This window comes from Cygnus olor, chromosome 7 (genome assembly GCF_009769625.2).
Source record: "Cygnus olor isolate bCygOlo1 chromosome 7, bCygOlo1.pri.v2, whole genome shotgun sequence".
In the NCBI taxonomy this organism is placed as follows: domain Eukaryota; kingdom Metazoa; phylum Chordata; class Aves; order Anseriformes; family Anatidae; genus Cygnus; species Cygnus olor.
In genome coordinates, this window is record NC_049175.1 from 31,888,420 (window position 1) to 31,901,178 (window position 12,759).

General features: G+C 50.8%; 2 protein-coding genes across 3 annotated transcripts in view; one reads left to right on the forward strand and one right to left on the reverse strand.

Annotated features, from left to right (window-relative positions):
• The first annotated feature begins 3,721 nt into the window (after positions 1 to 3,721).
• NANOS1 (nanos C2HC-type zinc finger 1) lies at positions 3,722 to 11,558 on the forward strand. The gene is made up of 2 exons (XM_040564581.1): positions 3,722 to 6,551; positions 10,433 to 11,558. The coding sequence occupies exon 1, from the start codon at positions 3,804 to 3,806 to the stop codon at positions 4,566 to 4,568; it is 765 nt and encodes a 254-aa protein (XP_040420515.1). The 5' UTR covers positions 3,722 to 3,803; the 3' UTR covers positions 4,569 to 6,551; positions 10,433 to 11,558.
• Positions 9,314 to 12,759, reverse strand: part of EIF3A (eukaryotic translation initiation factor 3 subunit A) — a 32,995-nt gene continuing 29,549 nt past the window's right edge. For both annotated transcript variants that reach the window (XM_040564579.1, XM_040564580.1), the window contains 3 exons: positions 12,541 to 12,715; positions 11,955 to 12,124; positions 9,314 to 10,589 (listed from right to left, as the gene is read on the reverse strand). In XM_040564579.1, coding sequence (XP_040420513.1) covers positions 10,348 to 10,589; positions 11,955 to 12,124; positions 12,541 to 12,715 — 587 coding nt within the window. In that variant the 3' untranslated portion in view covers positions 9,314 to 10,347. The remainder of the gene's footprint in view (positions 10,590 to 11,954; positions 12,125 to 12,540; positions 12,716 to 12,759) is intronic.

Consider the following 12,759-nt stretch of genomic DNA (forward strand, 5'->3'; position numbering starts at 1 on the left):
ACAGGATACATAATTTTCCATGCTGCTTTGACATTCTTCTCCATGAGACATGAATGTGAGTTACTGTATCCTCAGGAAAAATATGCTTCTGCTGATAAACATTTGATTCTTGGCCTGTGTTTGTGTTCTGCAGCAGTTTGAATGGACAAGTCAAAACCATGGCTAGTGGTCTGGGACTTTTACATTCTTTAAATTCAACATATTTGAAAGAGAGAACAGAAGAGCTCATAGCTTCTACTGTTTATCAGCCACTATAATCCAAGTGGATACATTTTTGATTGTAAAAACAGTCGTGCAATGGATTGATGTTTTTGCAAAGAGTGAATGTTTCCAACATTTTCAGCCGTGCTTTCAATTTGAAGATATAAAATGGTCTGTGTACAGAAAACATTTTGCCCCTTGAAAACAAATTCAGCCTCAGCTGGCAAACTCTGTGGGGAAAGGAAAATCAGTTTCTCCCCACTCTGCACTGGCAGCCCCCAAAACATGAGCAAGTTTGTTCTCCTCTTATTTGCTGTTGGGGCTAAGAGCTGGGAGCACCAGGAAGAACCAGCTTCTGCAGAGCCTGAGGGACCCAAAATGACAAAAACCTCAGCTCTCTTCCTGCTGCTCAACTCCTCCACAGCTCATCCAAAAGCCCATTTTTACGTATTGAAGAATTACTGAAGAAAGGGTGAGAAGTGTGAGCCCTGCACGCCTGCTGCTGCGACCACAGCCGTCTGCTGATGGTTCAGGTTCAGCCGTGCAGGATGCAGAAGCTGTTGTAGAATGATCTGCTTGAAGCAGGGAAAAGGACGCCATTTTGCTGGAAAGCCAAGTGCTCCAAAATCAGTCAGTCAGAGCCGTATTTCAGTTGCCTGTGTAATTTTCTGCTATGGTGTGCACATTGCTTACGAGATCGCGTACCGCTCGGGTTCGCCGCCCTGCTCAGCTCCCAGCTGGTACGGTCCCCAGGCGACGAGCCAGATCTTCGGGGTTCTCCTCCAGGTCCTTCAGCTGGTGGCACTTGTCAGTCCGTGGTTGTTCAGGACTGTTCATTCTTGCGTGTTCACGGGGCTGGCCTGAGATGACGGATGCAGCTCTTGCAGCCCAGCTCCCCACGTGAGCCCAGAACAGACACAGCTGCAGAGCTGGGGGGGTTCGGTGAGCGCTGAGACCTGGGAGCCACTGCCTAATTCTGCTGCACTGGGGGCCTACAGCTGCCTCCTCTGGCTTTACCCCCATGAACACTTCTGCTGTGGTTGCATATCCAGGAAAATAAGAGCTCAAAATATATGGCAGCAATAGCGTGAGAAAAGAGTACATGATGGCACAACTAAAGGCAGTATCACACTGCACGTATCTACTGCACAGATACCCTAAATTTGGGCTTCTCCTTCACGCATTTGACATTCCTACAGAGATAACAATACAAATGAAAGTGTGATTCTTTAATTTCTTTTCCAATTGCTGGTGTCCCTTCAGCAGGCAATGATGTATTCTTGGAAGCACCTTATTATTTTCCCTTGGCTCTTTCCAGTTGCTTGCAAAGAGGTGGAGCAGCATTTCTTAGAGAGCTGGCTACCGCCACGCTGTGCATTGCTCTGGGTTTTCGATGGCTGAATCAAATTAAAAGTCAGCTAAAAATACATGACACCCCCCACCAGCTCCGTTTGCCTGTGTAAACATTTGCTGCAGTTGCCTGAGGACTGTCATGTAACTCCAGAATATACGGAGATGACGGATGTCATCATTCGTGCCTCCAAAGCAGGGCTGTGGTCTGCCCCACAGAGAAGTTTGGCACCCTGCTCCAGAACCCGCCAGGTGCCCGCTTGTGCAGGGCTGGCACGCTGGGTGCAGCACAGGTCGGGAGGAGGGTTTGCAAATATTTCCACACGGCAAAAGCACGAGCACGTCTTCAGAGCAAGAGTCCCAGAGCCCAGGCTATCTTTCAGGGTTGGCTTTTACTTCCCTAACCCGTTGGGCTTTGCCAGTAAAAAGGGCTGGAGCGGATTCATCGCATTTCTCCCTGAAATCCCACACGAGGGCAAGCCCTGGTGCCCCCCCCGATCCCCCCAGCCCCTCCAGCACAAGCCCTGCACCCCTCTCCCTGAATGCCCAGGGCGTTCAGCCTGGGGGTGCTCTCACACCACAGCTGGAGCCTCCGAGGCCCCGGGCTGAAGCTTTGCTTTCATGACTCGTGTTTGTATCTCATTAAAACCTAGCTCGCTCGCGTTAGTCCCACCAGCTGCTTTCAATCTTCCGAACAGGATAGCTCTGTACTGTAAACTTCGGCTTTCCAAACAAAAGCATCATCTGTTAAGCCAAAAGCTTTAGAAAGGATCACTGAACACCAGCCTGGGAGCCCAGGCAGCACAGGGCATCTCTTCCCTCTGCCTGCAGACACCGGTGTGTTTGTGGTGCTGTCAGAAATGAGCCGCTCCTCGGTACTGCAGCGGGGAGGAGAAAACCACCCGAGAGCGGCGCTGAGGCCCACTTTTAAAAGGCGCTTTTGGGAACTCCCCAGCCTCCTGGGGCAGCTTGTGGACATCTCCCACGTCAAATAGCCGCCACCTTAGTGTCCGCGGGGGTTGTAAACAAAAGCTTGGGCAAACCCAAGCCACCTTCGAAGGACGCCAAGGAGCAGGCCGCGGCCCCCTGACACGCGGCAGCTCTCTCGCTGCGATGGGCGAAGGCCCCGTGCCCAAGCGGTGCTCTCACCTCACCGCGGCTGGAAATTAACCACGATTTTAATTGCAGCCGTGCCTTTACCCCCTCCATCCCGTGGGGAAGCACAAGGACGGGACGCTTTGGGCTCTCTGGGCACGAGGCCTCAGCCCCGCGGTTTTGGTGCTGAACCCGGCTTCAGGCACAGGGGGAGTGCTCAGGCCTCTCCTGAGTCCATCCCCAAAATTTGTCAGGTTTTGGGGAACTCGCAGTAGGTTTTTTGGGTACTAACAGTAATTCTGGGGGTACTAACAATTCCTTTTGTGATACTAATAGTAGTTTGGGGGTACTAGCAGTAGTTTTGGTGTACTAGCAGTAGCTTTTTGGGTACTAACAATAGTTTTTTGGGTACTAGCAGTTCATTTTGGGAACTAATGGTAATTGGGTACTAACAAATGCTTTTTGGGTACTAACAGTAGCTTTCTGAGTTCTAATAGTATTTTTTGGATACCAAGAATAACTCTTTGGGTACTAACAGTAATTGTTTGGGTACTAACAATTCTTTTTTCTGTACTAACAGTAGTTTTTTGGGTACTAACAGTAGTTTCTGGACATTGACAATAGCTTTTGGGTACTAATAGTAATTGTTTATGTACTAACAGTAGTTTTTGGGGTACTAACATTAATTGTTCGGGTACCAACAGTAGTTTTTGGGTACTAACAGTAGGTTTATGGTACAGATAACAGCTTTTGGGGTACTAGCAGTACTTTTGGGGCACTAACAGCGCTTTTTCGGCCGCCAGCAGCAGCTTTGGGGCCATAACAACACGCCCACCCCCACCGGGGGGGGTCCGACCCCTGCCACGCGCGGCCCCGCCGCCCCCGCCCCTCCGCGCGCACGTGCCGCGCCACCTGCGCCCCCCCACCCTCAGCCGCCCCCCGCCCCGCCGCCCCCGCAGCCAATGAGCGGGAGGGGGCTCTGCCCGGCGGCCAATGGGAGAGCGGCGCGCGCCCCCCTCGCGCCCCCGCCGCCCCTATTTAAGGGGCGTCGCGCGGCCGCGCGCTCCCAGAGGAGGCGGCGGCGGCGGCGGGCGCGGAGCTGCGGCGGGGCCGGGGCCGCGGGGGCGGGAGGCGGCGGCGGCGTCCCCCCGTGCCCCATGGAGGCGTTTCCCGGCGGCGCGCTGGAGCAGCACCGGCACCTCCCGGCCGTGGAGCGCCTGCCGGGTTCCCGCTACGGCGGCCGGAGCCACAGCGCCTGCGGGAACGTGTTCAACTCGTGGAACGACTACCTGGGGCTGGCCACGCTCATCACTAAGGCCGTGCGGCCCGGCAAGGGCTTCGCTGACGAGCCCCCCGCCGTGGTGGTGGCGGCGCCGGCCGAGGAGGAGGAGGAGGAAGAGGAGGAAGAAGAGGAGGCGGCGGGGCCGTACTTCGAGGGCGCGCTGGACCTGCACGACCTGGAGCTGTGCGGCCACCACCACCACCACGGCGAGGGGCTGCTGGAGGAGCGCTTCGCCGACCTCAGCCCCTTCCCGGGCCGCGGCGGCCCCGCCGCCGTGCTGCTGGAGTGCCCCGGGGCGGAGGGGGCCCGGGCCGGCTCGCCCCGCGCCTGGGGCGGCGTGGTGGTGGCGGCGGGGCGGCTGCCGGCACACCCGCGGGCCGCCGGGCGGCTGCTGAAGCCCGAGCTGCAGGTGTGCGTCTTCTGCAGGAACAACAAGGAGGCGGTGGCCCTCTACACCACGCACATCCTCAAGGGACCCGACGGCCGCGTCCTGTGCCCGGTGCTGCGGCGCTACACCTGCCCCCTGTGCGGGGCCAGCGGGGACAATGCCCACACCATCAAGTACTGCCCGCTGTCCAAAATGCAGGCGGCCAAGCAGCTGCGGCACGCCCGGGCGGCGCTGGGCAGGAAGGGCCGCTAGGCTGCGGGGCGGCGGGCGGCTCCGGCGCGGTGTGGGCGCCCCGCTTCGGCTCCCTGGGAGCCGCTACGGAGGGCTGCGGGTGGTCGGGGAGAAAACAGCGTCCCCTGCCAGGTGTGAGGAGGGGGCGGCCCGGCTCCTCTGCCCGCTGTGGGGTCCCCCCCCCCCGCTGCCCTCATCGCCCCGGGTGGGGAAGCGGCCGCCAGCACCCTCCTTGCCCCCCTGCGCCCGGTTGCTGCTCCTGCAGGATGCCCATCGGCAGCGCTGGGCTTCATCAGGGTCGAGCCCCCAGCTTGTCGGGTCTTTAAGTAGCTGAGCTGTTTCCTTCACCCATCCTAAAGCCGGGAGGGAAGTTGCGATCGAACCCGTGCTCGGTTACTGGTGCGGCAGGCAGCACCTCCTCCCCTCCATCCCAGCGCCCTGCTGGGGGCAGTGCCCCGCGGCCACCCGTGACCGTGGGCAGCTCTGGCCTCGGGTCCCCGTGCCCAGCGTGCAGCTTTAGCGAGGGTCTGAGAGGAGGAGGCAGCAAAGTGCTTGCTTGGAAACGTGATGACTCTGGGCAGAGGTGCGAAGGGAGGCAGTAGGTATGGCAGGAAATGGGCTCTGCTGCAGCTGGTGTTTGTGACAGAATGGCAGCAGCTCTTGAAGGGACCTGGACAAAGCTGAGCGCTGTGGCGAAGCTGTAGAAGGGGAGGGTCTTACGTTTTTTAAGATGAGAGGGAATGTGGCTTTAAGTCATTGCAAAGTGGGAGGGATCTACCCATGTGATTAACAAATACCCTTTAGCTAGAGTATACAAAAGGTAAGACCTGAGTTCTTAGTGCTGAGCGCTGCTACAGGGCTGTGTCACTTCCAGCCCTCAGGAGATCGGGACCCGCTTTTAGTGCGAGTCAGAGGCAGGAGGAGGAGCAGCAGCAGGCTTGTAGTTCGCTTGGGGGTCCTCTGGACACGAGAGGCTCTGCTGTAGTTGGCTTTACGTAGGGAGTCACCTGGAAGCTGAGAAAGGCGATGGGTCCTAGCAGAAAGGGGAGCTTGGAGAGTGAGAGGCAACTGTTGTTTGGGTGAATTCCTCTTGAAAAGCTGCCCAGCAGGGTGGGAGAATGCGTGCTGGGGAGAGGATGGTCGGGAGTGGAGTCAGAGCATGCAGGAGGGGCTGGGAAGGGGCCCGAGAGGCGTTACTTGCGCAGCTGCAACTGTGAGGAGGGAGGAAAGGGTTTGCTATGGAAGTGGTCTCTCAAATCTTCATCGGATGGCTCCAAAGATAGCAGTAGGTCTAATTATCAGCTGCAAAGGGACTTGCATTAAATAACACTTCACTGTGGTGACAGCTCGCTGTATGGCAGCTACCTTCCCATTGTGCGAGGTCTCAGCTGCGCACCGTCTCTCATTTGGGGGGCTTGCACTATAGGCTCTTGTAAGCTGGTAGAATTTAGGTATGTTTGATTTTGTGATGTCTGTTCCACATATGTTTAATCTGTATCCACCACAGATTGGAATTGAGCTCAAGTGTAACGCTATGGGAAGAATTCTGTTTTGTATTTTTGTTAGCTTCTTGTGGAAATTTTGAAGATGAGTATATGCGTTTTAATCCAGTTGACTGTTTACGGACATAAAAGCAAGAAAGACCTAAGAAAAGCGCTCCCAGGTGTTTTCTGAGGGGGCTCTGTGGGAGGTCTGCAACACACCCGTGCCTCCCCTGGTCTATAGGGTAAGCTACCGCGTAGCGACTGTCCTATCGCAATGCCTGGGAGTTTGCCAAGCCACCAGAACGTCACCCTGCCTCGGATGGTGGCGCTGGCCTCGTGCAGCGCCTGCTCCTTCCCTCTGCCTGTGTCAGAAGAAAGCTGCTCTTGTGTCAGCGGCTTCTGCTGCCTACGACTCCGAGTCTCCTGGTGCTCCCCGGCGCGGGCGGGCCTGCTGTGGAAAGGCCAGGAGCTGCCTGTGGCAGGCTGCGCGGTGCTGGGCGTGGGATCCAGGCCCCAGCAGGTAAGGCAACAGAGCAGTCGCTTGGAAAGACCAGCTGGGGCGGGAGGGGAAAGGCAGCGTGCTCCAGAGGGGAGGTGACAGCACTCAGACTGAGCAAAAACCTGACAGCAAGGTCCTGAAGTGACGTGGGCATCCAGCCGGAGCCTGTCCTTCAGGTTGAGTTGCCCTTTAAAGCTTTACGAGCCTGTCTCTTAGAAAGATTGAACTTCTCAGGAGTTGTTTTTTAAATAAATTTCTGGAGCTATTTCCTGTGCCCCAGCACACTTCGCAACACAGAGTGAGCAGAAACATGCCTGTTTGTTGTCACTCTTAATTACGGAAGATACTGCTTATGGATAGTTTTGATCCTTAAATTACTGGAAACAATTTAGGTTAGTAACTTAAGTCCTAGGAACAGCATACAGCTTAATCTAAAAGCAGCCCGGGTTGGAAGCTACTTTATGCTCCACAGAAGAGATCTAAGAAAATCCCGATGCTACTGTCACCCTACGGGCATCTGCACATCAGAGTTACGGCTGTTGGCTTAACCCAAATTCTTATCCTCAGAGAATTGCTTTATTCCAGGGAAATATTCCAAATTCTGTAAGCGATGGAACCTTTTCCATGGTGATACTCTGGTGACAGAACAGAGTACCAGGCAGCCTGTAATCGCCCTCAGCTGCTATGAGCCTTGGCAAAAAGCAGGCTTGTTGTGAGGCAGTGCTGCCTTCAGGTGCGTGGATGGCTCGGTACAGCTGCAGTCAGGTGAGTGTGCACAGCTGTAGTGAAAGCCCTGTGTGGGCAGGGGGGCTCTGGCTTGCTGCTGACCAGAGCTCTGATGCCTATAAAATTCCTTTACTTCCCTTAGGCATGCCAGCTTGGCCCACCAAATATATAGATTAATACATATTGGAGGTAGTTTGCTAACGGTTACGAGGGGAAAAATAATTGTCTAATACACCTGAAGAGCAGTGTGCTAAATCTGCAAACGCAGAGGCAGAAAAACCGGTGAATTGTCCTCTGGGCCAACGGTGGAAAACTAACAAAGCTTAGCTTACCTTGCAGCAAGGGACTTCTGGATTAGCAAGAAGTGGAACGGCTTGCACAATCTCCATCCTGCCGCAACTAAATGCGTCGACTTGCTAAGAGCAGGAGCGGTAAACGTGCACAGCCTTTTGGTTAGAGCTGGTCTGGTCATGGCAAATTTTTGCCACAGTGGTTGGTGTTCTGAAATGATCAAGCAGTAAAACAAATAACACGGGCATGTCTGTGTGGCTCGTCTTGCAGATCTGCTCTTGAGCTGCCCAGTCTTGCCAACGCACACCTAAAATTCTTACGTGCTCAAGTAAGTTAAGAACACAGATCCTGGAAGAGTTTTTTCTGGTGCAATGACCGTTAACTACATAAATCTGGCTGTTGGGATACAATTACAAATACACAACTGGAGATGGAACCACTATTTATAACTCCCCGATGACTGGAGATAAAGGTTGCATCCATGTTCAAAAAAGGCCGAAGGGACCATCTGAGGTGCTGTCGGCCAGATGACATGGCTTCGGTGCTTTGGGAAACTCCCGAAAGAAGTAATCTCAGAGCTGCTTTTTTGGCCCTGTGGAGGAGGAAGTGACTGGGAGCAGTCAGCATGGACTTCACCTGATGCCCAACTTGGCTGCTTTCTGCAGTAAAACATCTGGTTTTGTGGACGAGGGGAAGAGCAGCAGATGTTTGGGGTGGCTTAGCAAGGTTTTAATCGCTCCCACCTGATGCTCTGGTACCTGAGTTAGGGTGTTCCAGCCTTGGGCTCCTCTGGCAGGCTGAAGCTGCGCCCCTCTACTCAGCACACCTCAGCGTGATTGCTGCATCCAGCTTGTGCGCGCACGCATGTAAGGAAGGTGCTGCCAAACCAGAGCAACTACAGCAAAGGGCAACAAGGCCAGCAGGGGCTGGAGCTGTGGGAAGGGGGCTTGGCCAGCCTGGAGAAGGGAAGGTTTGGGGAAAAGGAAGTGTGAAAGGTTTGGGAAGGGAAAGAACAGAAAAACCGCCAGTACCTACAAGGAAGTTATAAAATCAGGCTTTTCACTGCAGTGCAGGAAGATGAAAGGCATCAGGTAGAAGCTGGACAGGAAAAAAAAAAGCAGCTTTCTGACAAGCATTAGAAGAGGTTGCCCTGGAAGGTTGTGCAGTCTCCATCCTCTACCCCGGGAGCTTTTCAGGACTGGCCTGGGTGAACACGGCTCTGTGTGATGCAGGCTGACTTCACAGCAAGAGGATGACCTAGAGCCCTCCTGGTGTCCCTTTTAACAGTTGTCATTCTGTGATTCTTGACACAAGTACAGCAACAGGTAGCTCAACAGGTAGCTCAACAGCAGCCCTGGGACCCACTAACTGCGTGAGGCGCGCACACAAAAAAATATTGTTTAGAAAATCTCATGGCTCTGAGGGAAGCCTGGCAGGCAGCAAAGCAATGAAGTGACAGGCTCCAGTGGCACAAACAGCTGGCCCTCACCTTAGATGAGTATGAGAGCAAATTTATCCTGAGCAGTGAATAGGAGCTGGAAAGCTCAGAAAAGGGTGGGAAAAGGACAAGAAGAAAAACATAACTTTTGTTCACACATACTACAATTAAACAAGGTTTAACTCAGGAAGAAACTAGCCCAGGGCTCCTCACTTTCTCCTTCAGACGGTACAAAAGTAGATATGCATACAAAAAAAAAACTTAAACTGCTGTTTGGCATTAAAATACAGCATGGGAAGTTACTAAAAAGTCAAGACACTGTAGAAGCTAATTCCATAAGTTGTTTATTTATCATCGAAGAAACACACAGCAGCAAGTTCTGTGCCGGCTTCAGTATGACCAGATAGTAACTGTTGATCTGCATCCCAAAATTGAAGTCAACACAGCCATTACTACAAATCACTTTTTTTTTTTAAAAGGGAAAGAATTTACCCTGAAGACAAAGAATTTGGGAAAAATTCAACAACTTCTCCAAAATCACACATTTTAAATATGACAATATTTATAAATCCTTGAAAGGCATGAGTTATCCAGTAATGGAAAAGCAGTTGTGCTATTGGCAACAGAAAATACATCGCAATATGCTTACCAAAACACTTAAATCGTAGAAGCTTTAAGTTCTGTGGTTGTACACTGCAGCAGTATACGGTACTGGAACAATGACTGCAACGTGGCGTCATGTAATGTATTCAAGTAAATCTACAGAAAACATCCCAGTGTAGCTAATGCTCATAATGTTTATTGTATTTAATTCCAATTTAAACATACTGAATTTAGGTAATAAAATGTGACTCTCAAACTGCCTGCCCTCAAAGATCCCTATTGTAAAAAGAGGGGGGTTGTATCCCCCCCTTGTTTTTTTTCCTAATTATGGCAAATAGCTCTGCTTTTTCAGCAACTGCACTGTGTGAACAGAGGTGTTTTCATATACGTGTTCGGTGACGATAATACCCCATGCCGAATTAAGAAAGACTAAAAATAAAAAGGTCAGCTTGTTTTGGTGCAAGATAGAAGCAGTACTCAAGACAGCTGTTGGGCTTGCTTCTTTTTATTTTAGCAACAAATGATCCATGAAATAAGCATCACTTGAAATTTCAAAAACTGGCATTCGATTTCCAACCTTCTGCTGTGAGTTTTGTGCATGATCAATCTATATGAGTAAGTAATTCACGCTCATGCTTTCATGTTACCTCAAAACATTTGTTAAAGAATTCCAATTCAGAATGTTTATAAGCACAAATATAATCTGTGGATTCAATCAAATCAAAGCTAAAACATTGGTTAAACTGTTTTGATATCCACTTAACGTCGTACAGTGGTCCACCCTTCTTCATCTGTCTCATTTTTAGTACGACGAACGGGCTCACGCTCCTTTTCTGTTTTCCAGGAGCCCTTCTCCTTCTCCCCATCTCTTTCTCGATCTTTTGATGCTGCTGGGGGAGCAGCAGCTGGAGGAGCAGCAGGAGCAGGAGCTGATCGCCGAACTGCTTCACGTTCTTCTCCACGTTCTTCTCTCCTATCATCAGCACGCCGCCATGAGCTTGCTGCAAGTACAAGAGACAATAAAACAACCTTTGTCACATTCAACCAGCCGCCTGCAAGAGTTTAAACAAACAAGCCTAGCACTGACAGTCAGATTTACTGATTCTCAATCTTGCCAAGAGCTAATATGAAGATGACAGCCAAATGCACAGCTTCATTTTATAGTGAAGTAACGGCCAGGAACTACTCGAGCCTCTTTCCAGATTCAGGATTGCTGTGAGCAACTGAAGTGTCATCTTTAAAACACTAACTGCAATAAGAATGTTCTTTCTATTGATGGACATGGTTTTATAATGTAAAAATACATCCTTCTATTATCAGAATTAAAAGCACAAAAGCATCTCCTTAGAAATGACTGAACCCTGCAAACAGAAAATTCCTGACTGAAAACAGTTGTGGAAATCTTTAGGTGTTCAATGTCTCAGAAGACAGCACCTTGCTGTTCCGCCTACTGAAATCAGAGGTAGATACGACACTGGATTACGCAACCCCACTGACGATGGCCTTCAGCGTTCTTCACTACATGAAGAATTCTTCATTTCCACCAAAACGAGTTTAAAAATTCTAACCCAGCTACGTATGAACAAAGCTATCAATACCAAACCAGACAGTCAAACAACGAAACAGTTCCTGATATATTTTTTAAAAGCATCTCCACCCTGAGAGCCCTCAGCCCTTCCACCAGCTGGCAGTCCCGTACGACATGTTGTGTTCCAGTTTGCTCTCTGAGATCGGCTGCGTGACAGTGCCCATGTCCGGGGAGCACCAACACTCAGGGCGGAAACCAAACGAGCTTCTGAACAGGACAAGTCCAGCACTGGAAGATGTGGTATCTCAGGCTAAACGTCTTTGCTGTTACATTTTTTTTTTTCCAGGCAGCAGCAAAGTATAAATGAACGTACATAATTAAACCTGGTTAATGTACATAATTAAAATAGGTTATTCATCAAAAATAAATATCATTCATGGTGTGAAACCCGTAAGGCCTTATTTGCAAATATTTTCCTCAGTTTTGAGAAAGGAGCCAGAAATGTTTTCTGGGACATCTGTCTTCATAGTTAAACTACACGAATTTAATTCACCCCTAACATAACGCTACTCTGTTAACTGCAAACTTAGACCCTTCTTATCCTTCTACTGAGATGCGAACTGCTACTATGATAGCAAAGAGTAGGAAGCAAGAAACTTTAAGATGCACAGAAAAGTTCTCAATACACTAAAGCTTCTTTCCATTACTTTTTATGTAAAGAGAGTTTAAGTGGCTGAAAACAAAACTTACTCCCATTTTACCACGTCCTAGCACTGCCAGAGTAACGTGAAGGACCTGTAATAAACGTGAGCCTTTAGCAACGATAAAACGAACTTACGTTCTTCGCGGTCAGATCTGAGTGGCGGTCCTCTTCTGGGGGGTAGATCTCTGTCATCAGCACGGCGATCCCGCATGTCACGACCACCCCTGTCCCATTCTTCACGACGACTTGAATCCCTCCAGCTAGAGGTTTCCTCAGCTGGTCCTCTTCTCCAACCAGCGTCATCCCTGTTGCCATTCAAAACGTAAGACTAACTGTTAACAGTTTACCTTTGCTGCAGAAAGAAGCGATAATAAATCACAACACATTTTCAGGCCCAGGGGGTCTCTATTTAATATACCGACTTCCAAAATCTTTTCTCTTTTTCTGGAGCCTAACGTGAAATCGTCTTAATGTACAGGGGGAAAAAAATATTTGAAAGCAGTGAAACGTTTGGGATTCATTCTGTAAACTGTTAGCATCTTAAGAACCAACCAAAAGACCCCAGAACGCCACTATCCATTTATTGCCTTAACGCACTTCATTTCATACAACCTACCCACTGCTCCTCTCACTAGGTGATGTCCCATTATTTCTTAAACAGCAAGGCACTTTTTTTTTTTTAAAACAGAAACATTCAAGTGTTTAAACAAAGGAGTCAAACCTGGGACGCCTGAAACGATCGTCTCGATCAAAATCCCTCTCTCTGTCGAATTCACGGTCCTTCTCGTTTTCATCGCGGTCCTTGTCTCTGTCCCACTCGCGGTCTCCAGGGGGCCTGGAGTCTCGGGGAGGCCCCCAGCTGTCCTCACGAGCCTTTTCGCGCTCTCTCCATCCCCCTGTAAGCAACAGCCGGAGGAATTTGTGACTGACTGACCTCTGG

Bases quoted from the DNA above. Each gene is read 5' to 3' on its own strand.
- NANOS1 (XM_040564581.1), top strand. From the start codon at position 3,804: ATGGAGGCGTTTCCCGGCGGCGCGCTGGAGCAGCACCGGCACCTCCCG.